Here is a 20,117-nt window from a genome sequence, read left to right as displayed (position 1 = left end):
ATGCAACATTACATTTGAATATGGGTCAGCAGTAGTAAAGACAGTCTCACCTTACTGAACATACATCATCTAAATATAAACATGGTTATTTGAACAGGTAATATGAGACACAGAACAGCCTGCAGCAATAAGGCTACAATCTGTAATGTTACAGTCGAACTTACATAGGACATCCCTCACATACTTAACAATACGTTGTTACACTAATACCACACAGCCATCTTGACAGATACCTGCAGTAGTCTACTAATATATCACACTATAGTAAATATAAACACCATTTCTTTACTAAAATCAAGTTTACAAGGTTGTAGATTTTAAGAAATGTCAGCTCTGTAAATTGCTATGCTCCTCTATAAGCATTTAGAGAAATATTCAATGATTTCTAGTGCCAGGTATTATAAACTCATTTTTCAATCATGTCTATTGACTTACATAGCAGTATCAGAATCATGTTACCTAAGATTTCAATAAGCTTATTTCCCAGTTAAATATATACTTGTTATTTCAGTTACTGAAAAGTTGCACCTCCCCAAATTAACACCTCAATATCCCACTGTGCATGCATCTCATCTCTGCTTCCACAAGCAAACAAAAATTGCTTAGAAACATAGGAGATATTGCCATGCACGGTATTTGAATAATGCCTATGTGTGATTTCCTGCATATTACCTCATTTATATACTGCTGAACACTTGCAGAAACTTAATTGTCCTGTTCCCAGAGGCCATATGCCTAGGAGAATATTAGCTTCAGCCATTATTAAAACAGATACTAAATATATGCTTCTGTATGGTAACAGCATATACAGAATTTTTTCTGGATGGTTTTGTAAGAGAAGGGAGTAGAAAAAGTTGGAACTAGCTACACAAGCCTAGCTTGAAAAAGTCATACATACAGTCTTTACTTCTTTACGGATTCATAACTTGTCTTATTTCAGTTCTTCATAAGTCAAGATTTTCTTCCATCTCAGAATTGAGCATTGCTAATTAAACTGATCTAGTAAAGAAAGTAAACAAATGGATACTAAAGAGACAAAATTAACCTCTTATAACAAGGGAACCTGCTGTACTTATCAGAAGGTAATCATTCCTAAGCAGATACTTAAATATCAAATATGTAATACAGCCAGAAATGTGCTAAGCTCCTCTACATTTTACTTTGAACCAAGGCTTGCCACCACAATCTCAAGAATGCCGTTCACTTCTCCCCCTTGCCCAGCCTCATTTCTCAGCTTTCTTCTTGCTGCATAAGGCAGCTCTAATAACAGATACTGGTGGTTAAGCTACATCTGTGGCAGGAGAAAAAAAAAAGAAAAATCTGCCTTTTTCTGTATTGCTTCTTGAAACTTCATATTAAAGGTATGACCCGCTCCTGTGACCTACTATCTTAAATGCTACTACAGAAGAAGGAAAGGCAACGGCTTCAGAGAGCCAGCTCCAGCACCCTTCACACACCAGCTTTCAGGCCAACACTTCGCCACCACGGAGTCATCAAACCTGCCCACCTCCTCAACAATATCCTTCTTTTATGCCCATTTTTCTTTCCCTCATCACACCCCCTTGAAATGAGCACCTCCAACCACACACATTTCATTAGAGAAAACTGTTTTGTAAGATTATTTTCCTCCACTTTTGTGACAAATGTAATTACAGCAGACAGGGAAAAAGCTGAACAGATCCAAGTAAGTCTTCTCAAGTTTTTGCAAACACTAAGTGGCCCATTGAAATGAAAAGATGGAGGTTTCAAACCCATGTTTTATACATCACTTTAAAATTACCCTACTCAATTTCAAGTAACTCATTGAATCTAAGAAAGTTCTGCTTTTTTATCAAAACTATGATTGTATTAATACTCCAAGTATCTCGCACAACACCTTCTACATACACATATAGAGTCATTACTCAGAAGCACACCTTCACAATCAGCTCTTTCCTTAGAGAAAACAGTAGATATAATGCAGAGCTTGATTCTAAAGGCAAACACAGAGTCACAGAATGTTAGGGATTGGAAGGGACCTCGAAAGATCATTCAGTCCAATGACCCCACTGGAGCAGGAACACCTAGATGAGGTTACACAGGAATGTGTCCAGACGGGTTTTGAATGTCTTCACAGAGGGAGACTCCACAACCTCCCTGGGCAGCCTGTTCCAGTGTCTGTCACCCTCACTGAGAAGAAGTTTCTTCTCAAATTTAAATGGAACCTCCTGTGTTCCAGTCTACCCATTGCCCCTTGTCTTTATCATTGCTTGTCACTGAGAAGAGCCTGGCTCCAGGCTCCTGACACTCACTCTTTACACATTTATAAACATTAACGAGGTCACCCCTCAGTCTCCTCTTCTCCAAGCTCCCAGCTTCCCAGCTTCTCCCAGCTCCCTCAGCCTTCCCTCATAAGGGAGATGCTTCACTCCCTTAATCACCTTTGTTGCCCTGTGCTGGACTCTCTCCAGCAGTTCCCTGTCCTTCTGGAACTGAGGGGCCCAGAATTGGACACAATATTCAGGTGTGGTCTCACCAGGGCAGAGTAGAAGGGGAGAGCACACACGATTCTATGGGCAAACACAAAAAATCGGGGTACAGTCAAAAAAGTATACATGTCCATAAAGTTTACCACATAAAAGAAGAGCATCGTCCACTACACTTCAATTTTTAACTTTTTAACTTTTTAGGAAATGGTGAAAAAAGGCAGGAACAGGAGAATATCCAAATTACACTACATTCAGTGTACTGCATGGTAGTCACTCCCTTGCAACTGTGGAAGAGGAACATCTAAACAGTGCTGAGTCCTGACCTATGCTCGTCAAGTCTCTGGGGCTTTGCCAAATCCAAACTCACACAGCTCATCTACTCTCTGCTGGTTTAATGGACACAGCAGCACATAACTTTCCATCAGACTACTTTTGCATCACCTTCTAGTCAAGATTAAGCATAAAACATCACTACTAGCAGCAGCTGTTGTTGCCAGAAGGTGGGGGGGACGGAGGGAAGCCACCATAAACAGCTTGTCTGGTTCCTTGAATTTTTTTTGCTCACCATTATGAACAACTGCCCATGAGCTTTTCAATCTGATGAAACAGAGCAGTTCCTTTATCCCCACACTAATGTTTTCCCTAGGAGGAGCGACAGACAGGAACCACTTTCCAGCACTGCTGGGGCACTGAGGCCCTTGGACTCCCTGCACAGGACAGGCTGGCAAAGAGCCACGTGGAGAGGAAACTGAGAAGATTTCAAAGGTAATTTCATAGGGTTTTTCTCAGAATTTTGTTGACATTTTAGAATGTTGCATTTTGGCATTGCTATTGAAAAGCCTTCTTGGAAAGATGTGAAGCAGCATTTCCCCAGCTAGACATTTCCAAGAAAACAATAACAATCTTCCTCACTGGATTTCAGAGCCTTTGAATTCATTGATTGACTTATTATCATTCCACATTATGCCTCTCAATTATATTCTTCTAAATATGCTGTCCTCAATTAAAGCTATCAGCAACACAGAGACTTAAAGCATTCTTCTAAAGATATATATGCATTACTTCATTTATGTAATTAAAAATTTGAGGATCCCCTTTCTGAGTGCACTGCAGGCAGCAGATGGCTTTAGTTCTTTAGTTTAATGACAGAAATATTCCAAGTTGAAGACCACAGGGATGCAAAGACACTAAATTTCACGTTCTGGACTACTGTAATGAAGACTACTCTATTTTAGTGAACGTTTTGTAGTGAGATTTACAAACAGCCAACTCAATGGATAATGCATTCAGAAAGTCACTCTGGACAGTATGAAGAAGCAGTAAGAATTTTCTTCTTTTGATTTTTGTCACATCTTACTTTCTACCAATATAAATACATACATATGCATGTTTATATATGTGCACAACACACATATATATATACACACACACATAAATATACACACTCTCCACAGCTGAGCAAGAACTTAGGGATCTGACTTCCCCTATCATGTTCAGATTCCATTGCCTCTCCCCACAATTGTCACCACTGCTGTTCCTCTTCCCCTTCTTTCCAGCCATCAGTAGACAAAACCCCAGGAAAACTTAGCTTGAACCTGACCTTGGACCCAGTTTTGCACCTCATTGCATGCATATATACATGCTGAATCCTCCTTCCCTGTGCAGAACAGAAAGAAATACCTTGTATATTCCACAAGCAAGAGTAAGATGGGACAGGTGGAAAGCAGGTCATTCCCAAGGGCTTGTTGAGAGCTGTTAACTGTCTAAGGTTACAGCACAACATGCTCATTTAAGTACCCTGCAACAACTGTAGAAGAAACAACATGTCAAATCAAGCATCCCACTCAATCTGTCACCTCTGCGGTTACAGAATGAAGCCTCAGAGTGAGAAGGTAAGCACTTGGAGGTGATCCTACATGAAATAAGGAAAAAAAATTTAAGACAATTAAAAAATTACCATTAGTTATCTTCCCTAAGCCTTCGTCACAGCTCACTATGTGAGTATCGGACCACTGCACAATAGGATACAAGACTACAAATCCACTGGAACTGGATTTGCTCCGAAGTGGATTGAAATGGGAAAACTAAACCAGGTATCTTGAACTGCCCTTGTGCAGGTGCAGCCGGGCTGACGGTCACATGCAGGCAGCACAGACCCTCTTTGCTTGATAACACGATACTACGGTCCTGACCGCCGAAGAAATAAAATCTAAAAACTCAGAAGAGTTTTATCTTTATATGAACAGGATATCCTTGAACTTGCAAGCAGAAATACAAATCCTACTGAAGCACAAAATCCCTGTAAGGATAACTTGTATTTAGTTTGGTAATACCTACAAGCCTCAATCACCCCTGAAGAGACTCTGAATTCACACTGAAAGGCTTCATAGTCCGGTCTTGTAAGGAGAAAGAAGAAATTCCAGGAGGATGGGGAAGAGGAAGAAAACTAACTGTACAGTATTGGGTACAGACATATGCTATTAATATTTAGCTGTCAATTACTCTAAACTTACCTAGGCTTTCAACACTAAATTCAAGACTGCTCTGCAACTTCTACCTCATTCTAGAACACACAGAAGACAAAATTGTTGCAACCTGCTACCATGGGAAGAAAGGACATTAAATGTTATTAATCTTCCATTCAAACTGGAAACATAGTAGCAAAAAAACGTAATTCTGAACATCAACAGAACAACAAAAAAACCCAACAGTTTTCTCAGGTAAGCTGGTAGCCAGCCACCAAGTAGAAGCGATCAAACTAATGAAGTTTAATCAAGATTATATCAGGCTTGATAGGACAGACTTCAATGTTTAAGTATAAAACTTGAAATCAGAAGTAAAAAACACCCACCATATCTAGGTAAAAGACATGCTGGTTTTCTTGTCTCTCTCGATTTTGGTTTGGTTTGGGATTTTGGGAGTGTTTGGGTTTTTTTTTTTTTGGTTGGTTGGTTTGTTTCCAAATAAGCTGAATGTACAATAGTATTTTATTCTTTTTTAATATATTTTTTTTACATTAAGTAAAATTAATAACACTAATCCTTTCTACAAAAAAATGATGCCTTTGTTTTATTTGACCTCATGAGGATATATAGTAGTTGAAACACAGAGCCAGAAGAGTTGAGCTCTGGGAAAAGATTCAATTAAATTAGTGGGATTCCTTTGAGATACAAGCAAATTTAGGTACTTAAAGTTGATCAAGTCCAAGATCGCATTTTCATGAAAAGAACATGACAAATTCAACGGACATCAACGTAGATTTAAAAAGCAAATCAAAACCCACAATCAAAAACCATAAAGCTGAGTGGAAGTCTATCTGTACCGGACATCACTAAAAGCCGACACAGATGGTGCATGAAAGAACCAGGCAGGTTTACATCACATATAAGAACTCCCCATGTCCTCCCTTACCACTTTGACCGAAATATTACCCAGATTTAGGAAGCATCCTTTTGTCTGTGCTATCAGTTAGTTCTCTTATTTCCTTGACATCTCTATAGATAACTGATTCACGCTTGTCTAACATTTACTAGAGGACTGTGTTGGAGAAAACAGCCACTCTCTTCCAAGACTAATGTTAGAAACGATCCTTGACCAGTTGTCAGTGAATATGATCGAAGCCTCTCATAAATTATGTTTACTAACTTTGACACAACCAGAAAGCATATATGTGGACCAAACCCAGGCTTAAACACAGCAGACCAAAGCAAACATTTAAGCACAGTAAATTCTAATAAACCTATGGCACACACACAAACTGCCACTTTCCTCAACACACTGACCCAGCTTACAGCCTATTAATGAGTTTTCTAAACTGAAGTAGCACTGCCACCTTAAGACACAAGGCCAACATTACAATGACTAGACTAGTAAAATTTTTTTAACTATTAACTTGACTTTCAAATATTTTAAAAAAATACATATTCAGGTAAGAAAAATTCAAAAATAAAATTGCACAAGAAATGCACTGCTTGAAGTTATTTTATCATGTTATTACTATTTTTAAGTAGCAATTAGGTTTATCAGTTTTGCTTAAGTTGAGCATTTTAACATTCAGCAATATTCCTAATACTTTTAGTACACAGCCACAGCTATAGTGACATTTACATATCAAAGGACTTTTAAATACATATAAAAAAAAAATGATTGGGTGACAGCACAGTTAGCATATTAACTGAGGTAAAATCTTGTCAACCTAGCACAAACTCTGAATAATTTAAAGGAGCCAAGGAATCCTCTTGTTGATCTACAAATACAGTACTCCACCACTTTTTTGATGATAAGCACACCAAAAATTTCTTTAGCTTCCGACAAGATGCGAATTAATGTTTTAAAAACTATTTCCACATTATTATAGTGGAAAGAGCAACCTTACCTTTAGTAGAATAGGCTTCAGCAATCATCCGTAGCCTATATGGTGGCACTGCAGATAGCTGCAAGTCATCAACTCCAACTCTGGCATATGTGTTCAGAGCTTCTTTGTAATCACCTTCCACATAGTTTAACTTGGCCATAATTAGGTTAGCTTCTTGTAAGAATTCTGGCTAGAAGAGAGAGGAATAAGAAAGGTTTATTTTGTTGTGGTTTTTTTTTTTTTTTTTTTTCCTAATTCTTTCTGATAATTATTTGCTCTGTTTTCTGTATATATGCACTGTAGAAACCCTCAGGGTATTTTTTCTAACAGAGCAACAAACCAACAAAATTGTGTCTTCATGTAATAATTGGGAAGCTTGCAGTAGGTGGTGAATCCACAAAAATCTCACCCCTCCAAGCTACTGAAAAGCATTACCAGTCATTTTGTATATTCACAGATTTATTTACACATGTACCAGAAATACCTCTCAGTCAGGATCCAGCTTTGCCAGGTGACAAAACTATTTAAAGGCAGCTGATCATTACAACCCCTACAATGATTTTTTTTTCCTAACACCACAAGCACAGTTGAAAATAACATAGCATCAAAACGTAATGATATATGTTCCACAGTCTATATATTTAATTTGCACAGTTTCAAAGTATTAGGTCAGAAGAAACGTCTTGAAAAAAGGATTCGTGGAAAAATGAAGAAAGGAAGAGAAAAATCAATACTCCCACAAGTCACAGGAAACAAAACATTACAGATGACCATGAAACAAGGTCCTTTTGATCTCAGAAAAGATGGATATTGAGAATAGAAGAGATAAGCTGATGTAACAGCTACAATTAACAGCTAAGCAAAGAAGAGCCAGAATGGTTAAGAACCATAAAACATTATGACAGAAAATCGTTCTCATATATTAACCTCACTTTTCTGCCCCCATAAACATAACTTAAGCAACCTTTCCTGCATACTTACGAGACTACTACAGAAATTTGTGAACTATTTTGCATTTTTTCCTAACATTTCTATTTAATGCACTACAAAGGAAAATACAGTTATATACTCCGAGAAAAACTTCCACGAAACAGGTTGTAAGTACTTCACTTAAGCCTGCCAGAAGCCAATAACAGTTTTCTTAGTCTTCTAATGAAAGAAGATTTAAGAAAATTATCTGAAGAAAAAGCCATGAAGAAACAACAAGCCAAGAAATAGCATAGTGTTGATGATGTTCTGGGAATAGCGATGACAACACAACACCAGACAAGCATTTTCTACATTCTTCTCCAAGATCAGCAGAGGCCTCCGGTCAATTTCAGCTTTTGTAATTCTTGCTCAGACTGACTTACACACATACTTACATACCTTTAGGTTTCCCCTATCAAGTGCTGCTGTAAGGTGTTTCCTGACCTCAGTCAGCTTTGGCCGGGGCCCCCGTGGACTACTGTTCTGTTTAAGAGCATTTTCCTTCAAAAATTGTTCTAGTTTGGACTCCCCAAGAAGAAGTTCTGCCATGTCATCTGTAAATAAAAGCAAACATGTGAAATATTAGACACTTCATTTCACTAACATTTCAGTGGAAGCAGCCTTTGCCTGATTTTTAAATACAAACTAACCAAAACTAACACTGAATCAAGTTTTCAGATTTAACACATCACATGCTACTTCATTTTACTTGCCAGTTTATCTTTTACCTTATTCATTGCAGAATCAAGTCCCTGTGTTCTAAGCTATGATTAATTAGAACATTAACCCGAAGTCAGTACTCTTCCCTTCCCCCTTAAAAAGCACCACTTGATTCAAAAGCCTTATGTAGCTTTCTAAACATGACATGATACAGGTCTGACAAAAACTTTATCAAAAGAATGGTGTGTTTTTCACAAAATGCCTATTGTATGGTCAAATATGAATACTGAGAGACATTGGATTAATTTATGCAATTAGTTTTAAGTTACAGGTCCCCCAGGATGTATTTGACCACCACCTGTATCTCAGCTGTAAGAATGCAGATATCACTCAGCCCTTGTTAAGGCTCCAGCCATCCCAATTCTTCAGGATGAGAGTCCATTCATTTCTCATCATTCTCCTCTGTCTTAGGAGGCAAATCACCACTTCTCAGACATGAAGGTAGGATGTGATACCAGACTGCCCAGCAAACCTGCAGCTAACATATTTGCTGAAACCCAAGAAAGAAATCCTCTACCTTACCCTTATGCAGAACCACTGAACTCGTTTTACTGAAACATGCCGAGTAGTTCCTCTAGTGAGAAGAGAGCTGTAAAAGTCGTCACCTCACTATCTGGAACTTGAGAAGACCAGATGACATCTTGCAAACGATGTCTGAATAACCCAAATTTGAACTACCAATAAATGAAATATTTTTTAAAAGGGAAAAGGCAAAAAGCAAACAGAGAAGTGCTCACCATGCTATAAATGGCTATGGGAAGGGACAGAAAGTCCAAGATGTGCAGAACTCAGTGTTACTGTAGAGGAAAAGCTTTTCCTTGGGAAGTATGAGCGCATCAGCCTTATCTTGCCTTTCAACTACAGCAAATTTCAGTCTCATGACAGTCAGATTAGTATACAACCCCCGGACAATGCCATTATGCAGTAAGATGTAAGGACCAGTGCTGTCCTGTGATATGTCTTATCACACAAAAATACAAAAATCTAGAATTTTTTTCTTTAAAACTTCCAGCTAACTGCTGGTTCTTAAACCACGGAGTTTAAGAGACCAGACAAACAACACAAGTATCAAGGGAGTCCTTATTTTTCCACTTATGTTTTTTATTTGGTGTTCTGGGAAAAATATCCTTGGTAATCTAGACATTTATTTGTTCTCAACCACCATTCACTCATATTTTCCTGTTTACACACTACTGCAGAAGGGGAAGATCTCAGCATGCAGATGAAGCCACAGATGAAACCACGCCACAGATGCAGCCTGGATACCAGCCTGCTTAGTTTTCTGGCTTTCAGACGATAGTTGTTAAATGTGTTAATCCCAAATTTCCAGTAGCAATTCCATTCCTTTTACCCACCCAAGTTTCTCCTGATGTTTCAGCTATACTCATCTCATCTCTAGATCAAACAAAACCAAATAATCTTAAGTGTCACTTTCCATGTGCACTTTCTTCTTTGAAGAGCACCTTTATGTCTCTCCACATGTGTTTCATTTTGCCTCAGCTGTGCACTTTCTGCTCAATTTATCCTCCCAAGCACAAGGCACTCTGGATAGAGCTTTGACAAACGCTAGCCAAAAATGTGGGTTCCTTGAAAGATAAGGAAGGAGAAAACAAAGTATCTCCATGAGACACCATTACTTTAGAGACATGTAAAAAAAAAAAGAAAGCCACACCAAACCACAATGCTACCTGGTATCTTTCAAATAAATATTAAAGGCATACAATTCCCAATTAAAAAAATATTACTACAATTTAATAATACAGCTACAGTACAACAATAAAATTTTATTACCCACTAATTGTCAGCCAAAACATGCTTTTATTTACCTATTCAGTGCTCATATGGCAAATGGTACCTTTTGACATGCAACAGTAAATCACAGAATTTGCACATCCCTTATCAAAGTAGTTGACCAGCTTATACAGTTTGACTGATATGCTTTCCTCTCAAACACCCAATGGACAGTTCCAAAACCAACAAGAGAAGGTAAATGTAAGTTCTGACAAATACAAAGGTTCAGATTTTGTTGTTGCGGTTTAATAAACCAGTTTAATAAAAAAACAAAACAATACTAATATACTACTACTAATATATATATAAAATGTGAATACAATATAAACTAAGTGATACTCAGTGCAATTCCTCACTAACTCCACCTGCACCGAGCAGCCAGTCTCAGGAAAGGCCTATTCTATCCCGCACAAAACGACTGAGGGTGCATTCTCAACGTTTACTTTAGCAAGAAAAATATTAAACAGTATGGACTGCAGTATCAACTCTTGAGGCCCCATTTCTAATATGTCACAGATCAGATTTTCTTTTTTTAACCTGTGATCCAAACTCTGAGCGCAGCCAGTTTTCCACCCACCTCCTAGGCCACCTGTTTTGTCAATGGAGTTACCAGATACACTATAGGGAACTGTATCCAAAGTCTAGACAAAGCTGAAGCCAACAATAGCCCCATCCCCACTTCATCCATACAGTCAGTCACTTCTCATCAAAAGCTATCTGCTTGGGTAGTCCTTGATAAACCCACGTCAGCTGATCCCATTCACTTCCTTATCCTTACAGCTGGTTTCCAGAATTCTCCCAGGGCCTGAGGTCAGGCTGATCAACATGCAGTCCCTGCATCCTCCTTCTTGCCCTTCTTGTAAATGGCCATATTTGCCTTTTTCCATTCGCCAGGAATCATCCTTGACCACCAAGACCTTTTAAAAATATGGCGGTGTCCTTGCAATGACATTGGCCAGCTCTTGCAGCTCTCTGGCTGTCAGAGACCTGCTTCCTTTGCCCAACACAGTCGGTTCTGTCAGGGCATAATGCTTCACTTCACAAGACTTTTCAAAGGAAGTAATTTTCCATCAATATCAACAGATTTTCTGCAAGCACAGATACATTCACTAAAAAGCACAAACGATAGAGACAATTGTCACTTACTGCAATAAAGCAAATTTTCCATGAGAAGCAATACGCTAAAATTAGATTTTTTTTTTTTAAGTATACTCAGCATCTATTTGTTACAGTTTATTTTCAGCATGTTATTTTTTTTCCTTCAAACAGAAATCTTAGCATAATTGATAAAAATCAATGGCTTGCATAGCTTCATAGTTTCAAGCTGCAAACTAAACAAGACATTAAATTGACTCATTCTAAACATGGTATTTCAGACCAAATCCCCCTTGTTACAGCCTCGTTCCAAATTCCACATTTCATTAATATAGCCACAGTATTATTACAAACAAATAGTAAAGTCAGACATTATGACCAACATTACCCTGCTCAAATATAGTTTAATATAGCACCTTGTAGGATTGCACTCTCTGCAACTGCTCCATCTCTCTGGAAATTAATGAGTGCAAACCGCACACACTGAAAAGACAGCACGTTTTGTAAACCAATGCAAGGCAGATTAGTCTTTGGCGTAAAGAGTTTAACATGTGCTGCGTGAAAGGGTCTCAGAGATCAGAGGCCCACTTCAAACTTACAAAACTGTGCTTATAACATGTTCAGAGGATGCAATTATTTGCCTTGCAAAGAATAGGGCACTGAGGGGTCCCTTCAGCACAGGCATTTTACTAACAATATTCAGAAGACTCCAGAGAGTGTTCTGAGTACACAATTTTTGTTTATGAGCCTCTTTTAGAGGTGATTAAAAAAAGAGTAGGCATTGAAAATTATACTTGAGGTCAGCAAGCATAATAATGTCCTACTTGGGAGAAAAAAAAATGAAGATTAATTTTGCTAATTGTATTTTAACAGCTAAGTGGTGACTCAAAAATGAGTAGAAATATGTCAAACTGTTTACTCTAAGTTTTAAGCAATATGCAAGCAGATACTTCCTCCCTGATCTGTACTTATCAAAACCAAAGTATTTCATTTATCAAGCAACATCCTCTTTCCTTCTATTTAACTTAATGCTCCACTAAGCAAACTTGATTTCCAAAGAAGGTTGAGGAAACACAAATGTCAAACACAGCATGGAATTCAAATGACATTAAAAAAATCAGTGCTTTCGTTCAGGAGCTGAAATATCATCAAGGCTGCTTGCAATGAGTGAGGTCTATCGCTGACATTCTTCAACACCTCAAATACCAGAACTTCAAACATGCCAAAGAAGAAAGTATCACACATGCCTTTCCTTTCATATGCATTCCTTCAAGTAGGTCTCAAACATTCTTCTGACTCACATTCCTGTAACAAGCATTTCCCTAATTAAAGCTAAATACAGTAGATCTATCTTTATGGAGAGACAGGTAAAAACACTGCTAGACTGTGCACCAGATGCCAGAGACACTTTGTTTATACAAACTGCAAAATTGTCATGGAAGCATGTGAAAAAACTCATTTGAATGGTTACAGTAGATTAGCAGATATCTTGAAGAACAGGTTAGACAGCAGGAAAAAAGAAACTATTGCCCTGTTAGGTACGAAAATGCATTTCCTGAGGCATGAGGATTCTTTAAACTGAATGGGTGCTGAAACCACCAGTTACTAAGGGGAGAAAGTAATCATTTTACCTGTAACAGAAGAACAGCACTGGTACATGCAAGAGCAGATGTTGCCAGACTCCCCTCCATACTCCAGTTGCTCCACAGCTGCACCACAGAAAGATGAAGACCAGCCCCAAAAGCTCCAATTCTCACCCATTTGTGGGGCCACAGGAGAACCATACAAGCACAGACACAGATCTAACACTCTGCTGAAAGTTTGTAAGATTATTTCTCTCTTGTACACAGCAGAATTTCTCACACTGGGGAAAGCAGGAGGACAGAAACAATAAGCCACCTCTGGAAAATTTAATTTAGCCTCTCTTTCTTCCCCCTCTTATCCTCCCCACCCCCAACCTAAGATAAGTTTATTCTCTGACAACGACTTGAAAAAAATATATTGTCTCTAAGGACAAGACACAAGCAATAGAAAAGCCTTAAGTTCATGATGGCACCTACACTGAAGGTATCCAGACCTCAAGATGAGAATCAAAGTAGTCTGTAGCACCCAGGTAATTTATTCCCATCATTGATGCAAGTTGGAGAAACTACTGATCCATACACTAGCTAGGGACAGTCACAGTGCAGCAACATATATTACACACACTTTCCGTCAGAGTACAGGTGGGAGATGAAAAAACAGCTGCAACTTACACACAGAACTGATTAAAACAAAAGCTGTTCTTCAAGGTCACCCCTACACAGCACAACTCACCCTTTCCCTGCTACATTTCATGATACACAGCACTGTTAGAGAAACGGTTCTGGTCAGACTGGCTTTGAAGTGCTGCACCCGCTCAGCTGCTGGGGACTAACACTGGAAGGCAACAAGTCATAGAATGCAAACCATAGAAGTTACTGCAAAGCTGGGTTTTCTTATTTACCGAGTCGCTCATCTGCTAAGTCAAGCAGTTGGAGCCAGACATTGGCAACAAATTTTTAAATCAAATTATGACTGAGAGAGTACTTATTTAACAAAGTATTGGCTCGAGGCATGTCAACCATGCTGTGCCAGTAAGATGAAGCCTCAATGGTGCTCAGAACAAAATTCCAATTACATGGGCATTTCTGAAAAAAAAAAAAAACATTTATAAAACCATAGGTCTAGCAGTGTTTTTAATCAGTTTTAGCTATCCCTCAAGACATCCTGAAATAATGTAAGTAATGTTTGAGAATAAATTGCTTTTCCTTTTCTTCCAGTGCAGTATTAGTGACCTATGCCATAATGTTCTATAAGACACTTTATAAAGACAGAACTAAACAGTGTAAAGTTTTTAGATACCTTGAAGTTCAGTGTTCTTTCAATCTAAATAATGTTTTGGAAGAAAAATGGAAAAAAAAAAACAACACCATTCATGAACAGTTTCAATATCATGAAGACCAGTTTCCCACTTTTAGAAAACTGAGGTAGTTACGGATCAATATAAAAATTCTTGAGCAAAGGAAAGACTCCCTCTTATTCATCCATACCTCTGCCGAAGAGTTCATCAACAACACTTGCTTAGGAGAGTTAGGGGATATTTGATGACTTCTATCATAACTGCATTGCAGAACCATTTCCTAACCGGGGAAGGACAGCCTACCTTTCCCACCTGTTTCTGCCACATCACAGCATCACTGAAATAATCCACCTGCCAAACAGGATGTCCTCTGCCTATAAACAAAGACAAGTCTGAGCACCGTGGAACTACATGACAAGCTGAAGGATGCTTTAGGTGAAATGTTCATTTCTGCTGGCACTGAGAGCAAAAACTCAGATGCTTCTACACATGCAAGCTGTTTTCTTTCAGCTTAGAGAAAGCTTAGTCACGCTTATACAAAATGTCTTAAGAAGAACCTTGTACAGAGATGGCTGCCCCTCTTTGCAATATGAATCAACCCCAACCACCCTCAAAATGAGAATAATGGCTGGAATAAATACATGGTGCGAGAAAACCCACACATTATGTCATGTCTTTGTAAAACAGCATCTAAAAATATCCTGACAGCTGCTTTGCTACTTGATTTTTAACACCTGCTTTTTGAAGCAAAATTGTTATCACACTATTGGGATCTGAAGCAGCTTCTCACAGAAAAATAGAGAATTAAAACAGAGGATTAATCTTCACTTATCCTGGGTCAAGAACAATGAGGAATGCTTATTACTATTAGCTTAAAACCATGGTCCATCTTCAATCATCCACTGAATCACATGCTAAAATACAAAATAATCAGGTTTTTTATGAATGTCAACCTCTATCCATTTGTTGAAGAACCCAGGGGTTGTTAGCAGACTAGGCAAGAGGAATATCTAGCTCTAAATTCCTTTCTAAAAGTAAGTTTAGAGAGAAGGAGAGAGAAAGGAATGAATGGCAACAATGAACCTAGCTTAAAAAAAACCCAAACAAACAACACCACTGACTGAACACAGATAAGGAGCTCTTGCTGCAGAACTCTTCTCCAAGAGCTGACTTGAAGAGATCATTCAATTCCAGAGTACACCAAGATACATCCACAAGGAAGAATAAGTGTTCTCAACAGAACTAATGAACCTGCTACTTCTTGTTCTGTGGGGTACAAAACAGCTTTGTTAAATTATTGCTTTTCCTGTGGTGGTTCAACAGCGTTAGATAAAAATCAAAGCAAAACACTGAAGGTTATGTTATCTATGCCACAACTATCTACGTGGTTTCTCAAGTGTTCCTAATATTAACGCAGAAAATATAATATTTTCTAAAAGGGCCTGATAATTATATATTCCAGTTGTGTTCTTAACATCACAAGTAAAAACTTGAAAGGTACAATGGAAACATACCTCTCACAGATAACATAAATGCTATCACCTCTGTGGCAATGACTATCAACAGCCCTGCTCCTGGGATCAGGGCTCCATACACAGGAAGTTCCTGTGACATGAAACATCCACACCACGTGTGCTGTGGCACACTGGCAAGAATGTCCATGATCCCATACATGTTATGGAGCTTCAACAGCTCAACATCTAAAGCAAGAAAGAGTAAGGGGAAAAAAAAAAAAAAAAAAATCAGTATTTTCCTCCTTATACACCAAATGGCATAGATGAAAATAAGGATTTTTAGTATTTTATTTCACTCTTCTGAATTACACAGCTGCAAGAAAAATACACAGACTTAGGATAAAATCTCCTGCCACAAAATTTAAGCAAGGAGGTTCAACCTCAGGCTCAAGCCCTGAGGATCTGAATTTGAATAGTAAGTATTTAGGAACAGGAAATAGAGAGCAAACTATCTACAGAATCTGAGGTGACTGCCAAAACAAACTTTAATCTTTCCTTGTAAGTAAGCAGATAACCTATCCAGAAGCATGTTGTATCCCTTCATCCACTCTCCACCAAAATCTTCAGTATTTCAGACTCTTAAAAAGCACAATTGTCCAAACCCATTGAAGCCAAAAGATCAGTTATCATTAGTTCCAAATGAAGATACTGCATGAGGTGAGATCAATCAGATGAAGCATGAAGGTGTAAGAACAGAAGATGCTGCTGCTTCACCTGCCCTGTACTAGATTCCAGAAAGAGAAATAAAATAATATTTTTTTTTAAAGTCTTAACCCAGGACTAAAAATACTAATTAAAAACAAAAAATTAAAAAGCAGGGGAGGAAAGGGTCAAGGTGTAAAGAGGACAAATATGAGGTTTCCAGTATCCCAATAAGACCATAAGCTGACGTGCAAGATTCCAGCAAGTCGAGACCTGCCTTGTAATCTCTGTTCTGGTGCTTGAAATTTTCCCAGTGCAAAACTAGCTTGGAATTCCTCCTGCTCAATCCCTAAAAGTCTTATTCTCTCTATAGGTAATACTGAAAAGTCAGAATACCTGGAGGGCTGCATGCTGCATTATCTTGAGAGGATTTTTCCTTCAGACTTCCTAAAACATGTTGGATTATCATTATGCCTAAAATCTAAAAAACAGAGGAATTTTTATCCAGGAGTGGGATGCAGCAAGAAGGATCTCAAAGGGGTCAATTACTCCATATAGTACCTAGCCCAAAATTACAGAGCAAAGTTTCTATTAAAAACAGCTGAAGAGGACAAAAATCTTACAACATCCCACAGAAGAAGACCATTTTGAAATGGAGCTTTCTTCCACAGGAGGGTCTGGAAATCCCTGATCCAGAGCTTGTTTCATACTCATCTGGCAGAAACAGCATGAAGCACCTGTTTTCCAACTGGGAATAAGTTGACCATACTTTTAAAACAAAGACATTTGCTTTGCTCATGATGCATGTAACAGACATGAAGAGCATCAGCTGTACCTGAAGAGGAATATCAGCAGAAGCCCCCAAGTACTCATTCCAGTTCTCTGACTAGAAGTTACTCAAATTAATGCTAAAACTTGTCTTAGATTTATACAAGGTTTACATCAAAGAAAAACAATATATGGATATACAGATGTCCCTTATGATTCCATCACTGACTGGTAAGTGGCAAGAATTCACAGGATGGATGAGGTTGGGAGGAACCTCTGAAGATCATCCAGTCCAACACCCCTGCTCTTGCCAAGATCAACTGGAGCAGGTCACCCATGATCTTGTCCAGTCAGGTCTCTGGGGACAGTAAAAGAGTAGCAAGAGAACACTTGTGGATCAACAGGCACTACTGGCAGAAAGGCTGCCAAGTGATGCAGATGATACACATGTAAAACCAGAGGCAGAAAATACAGAGTCAGCTCCTCAGAGAAACTTAATTGTACTTATTAATGCCTTTAATTATACACGGCCATTCACTCCTCCGCCTCTTAAGTACACAGAGGGCATGGCACCCTTTTACTGCGCACCTCTGCAGTATCTAGGTGATTTTCCTGCCTGACAGCCAAAACTGGCTTTGAAAAAAAATGTAGGCTTTCCAGACTATTTATGTATAGGCAAATCTACTTCCAAAGTACCACTACTACAGAAATTTATTTTATGGGGGCACATATTAAGAAGAACAGAAAACTGCAGCAATTGTTTCAAATTGTATAGTTTTTATGTTGTTTTTTTTTATATTTGAGCTCCCAAATTTTGTGAAACGTTAAGACCATCAGAATCATAATAATCAAACCAGGACAGCCAGAGTGTATCATCTAGATTATTGATAAGTTTGTGCTTGGGTTAAACTTGGTCCATTCAGTCAAACGCAATATAAAACCAAGAAATAAGAATGCAGGTCATACCCAAGACTGGAAATCATTAAGCGTGGGAAATAGGATAAGCATCAACTTTGGGTGTTTAACCAGGAACAGTTCTAGAAACTGCACTGAGGGAAAGTGATCAAAATTTAGTTTCTTTCCATTTATGTTTTGTTTAGGTTACAAAGAAGATCAAAGAGTGGCTTGGAGAACAGGAAAAGCACATGCTGTGATAGCTAGAAGTTCTTTTTAATCTTGCTTCTTGCCACGATTTGTTTCTCAAATGACAAACCAGTTTTCCTGTCACTACTAACAACAACAACAACAGACTAGGGACTATTTAGATGGAGGCAAAACCAAACCACATCATGAGGACAGTGGCTCTTGGCCATGCACTGCCCAACAGCTAAATTGCAGCACAGTGCAAACTTGACAGATGATGACAATGAAATCCAAGGAGGGAAAGAAAATAGTTAGCAAAAAAAAAAGAAGAAATAAGAGATTGAAGATATCCTGACTTTGTGCGACTTCTTATACACCAGGAACACTTCCTTACTCCTAAACCTCACTAGCTAGAGATTTTGGTTCATACCTTCACTCCTTGGACATCTCTCTGTATTAATCACTGGTTAATTGTCAGGTCAGAAGAGGGACATTTTAAAATATCTACGGGATGGTCCAAAGCTCCGATGAAGCACACAGATGAGCCTTCGTTCCCCAGAAGATATCTTGCAGTTCTCAACCATTTCATAAAGCCAGTCACTCAGAAAAAACAGCCTCTTTTCATCCTCTTCCCCCACTAGCTCCACCTGGGAAATCTCAAGTAAATCTTGAGAAGCAGTAGCCTACACTTGTCACTTTCAGAGATTATTGTCTTGGGTACATAACCAGCAGTTTTAAGACAGAAATCATCTTTTAGCAACTTTGCTATTGTGTTGGGGTTTTTGATTTTTTTTTTCATTTTTAGTTCTATCAGCTGTCCTAAAAGCTGTAGGTTCCCCGCTTCTGCCTCTCCTTAAGCCCAGCTCTAAAGCAACCCAACTAGAGCCTTGATTAATGCAGTGTTTTCTCTCCATTACCATTAAGGTAAAGGGACTGTAATTAAAAGGTAAACAGAAAAACAGAAGTGTAGCTGGAAGCTGAGCCCAGGCAAACCTGAATTTGAAATAAGGCACGTAGAAAGATAAGCAGCAACTTGTTCACACAATTAACTGCAGAAAAAATAGGCGAGGGCCTGGAAGCTGTTGGTGTTTTCCTATCTTGGTTACCTTTTCAAGAGCTGCATTCGGGATTTATCTAGAGCCAAGGGGGATTTCACACCACTTTTTGTGAAAGCAGCAGACTTTACACCACCTTTTGGGAAGAGGAAGGGTAAGTGTTCTGTGAAACCTGGCAACACCCTCCACCTCTGCACAACTCCCCAAGGAGCTGCCTGCGCCAGGGCTCCAGCACCCAGCAGGCCACATCCAGGCTGAGAAGACCACTCCTTTATTCCAATAAATGGGAAGCTCTAAGCCATACAGCCAAGGAAGCGACCAAAGCAGAACAACAATACACAATTTCAGACTATACATTTGAACAGGGTACTTAACAGTGGAAGAGCAGCATTTGCCAAATACTGTAACACACAAGTCCCCCTTTATTTCATCCATTCTATCAGTGCAGCTTAACATTCAGGATCTACTTTCACTATCAAAGAATCAACTCCTAGTATCTGCTAGGGTCAGATCCTGATCCTCTCCTCTTTTCCAGACAAGACAAGCACACGTTTCAAAGCCCCTCCTTTGCATTATCATCCTTTACATGTTACATGTCAGAAACATCAGCTGTGGAGCAGATGTATCAAAACCTGAGTTGTTGATTAATTGTTGTTAAAATGCCACCTCTACAGAGTACTAATCCGCATGACAAACTGAGTAATGGTGCTTAAGGCAGGCAGCCTTCTTCCTACTACATTACAGATTTCTTAAGTGATAATTCAGCAGGCACTGATC

General features: G+C 38.7%; 1 protein-coding gene across 3 annotated transcripts in view; it reads right to left on the bottom strand.

Annotated features, from left to right (window-relative positions):
- TTC7B (tetratricopeptide repeat domain 7B) overlaps positions 1-20,117 on the bottom strand; it is a 144,431-nt gene that overhangs the window by 116,552 nt on the left and 7,762 nt on the right. For 2 of the 3 annotated variants that reach the window (XM_065063659.1, XM_065063660.1), the window contains exons 2-3: positions 8,191-8,345; positions 6,844-7,012 (exon numbers count right to left, since the gene is read on the bottom strand). In XM_065063659.1, the coding sequence (XP_064919731.1) occupies positions 6,844-7,012; positions 8,191-8,345 (324 nt within the window). Of the gene's footprint in view, positions 1-6,843; positions 7,013-8,190; positions 8,346-20,117 lie in introns of those variants that run through there. The other variant, XM_065063661.1, reaches the window with a different exon arrangement.

Source organism: Columba livia, chromosome 5 (assembly GCF_036013475.1).
Source record: "Columba livia isolate bColLiv1 breed racing homer chromosome 5, bColLiv1.pat.W.v2, whole genome shotgun sequence".
Taxonomy (NCBI): Eukaryota; Metazoa; Chordata; class Aves; order Columbiformes; family Columbidae; genus Columba; species Columba livia.
This window is presented reverse-complemented; position numbering and strand designations above follow the sequence as displayed.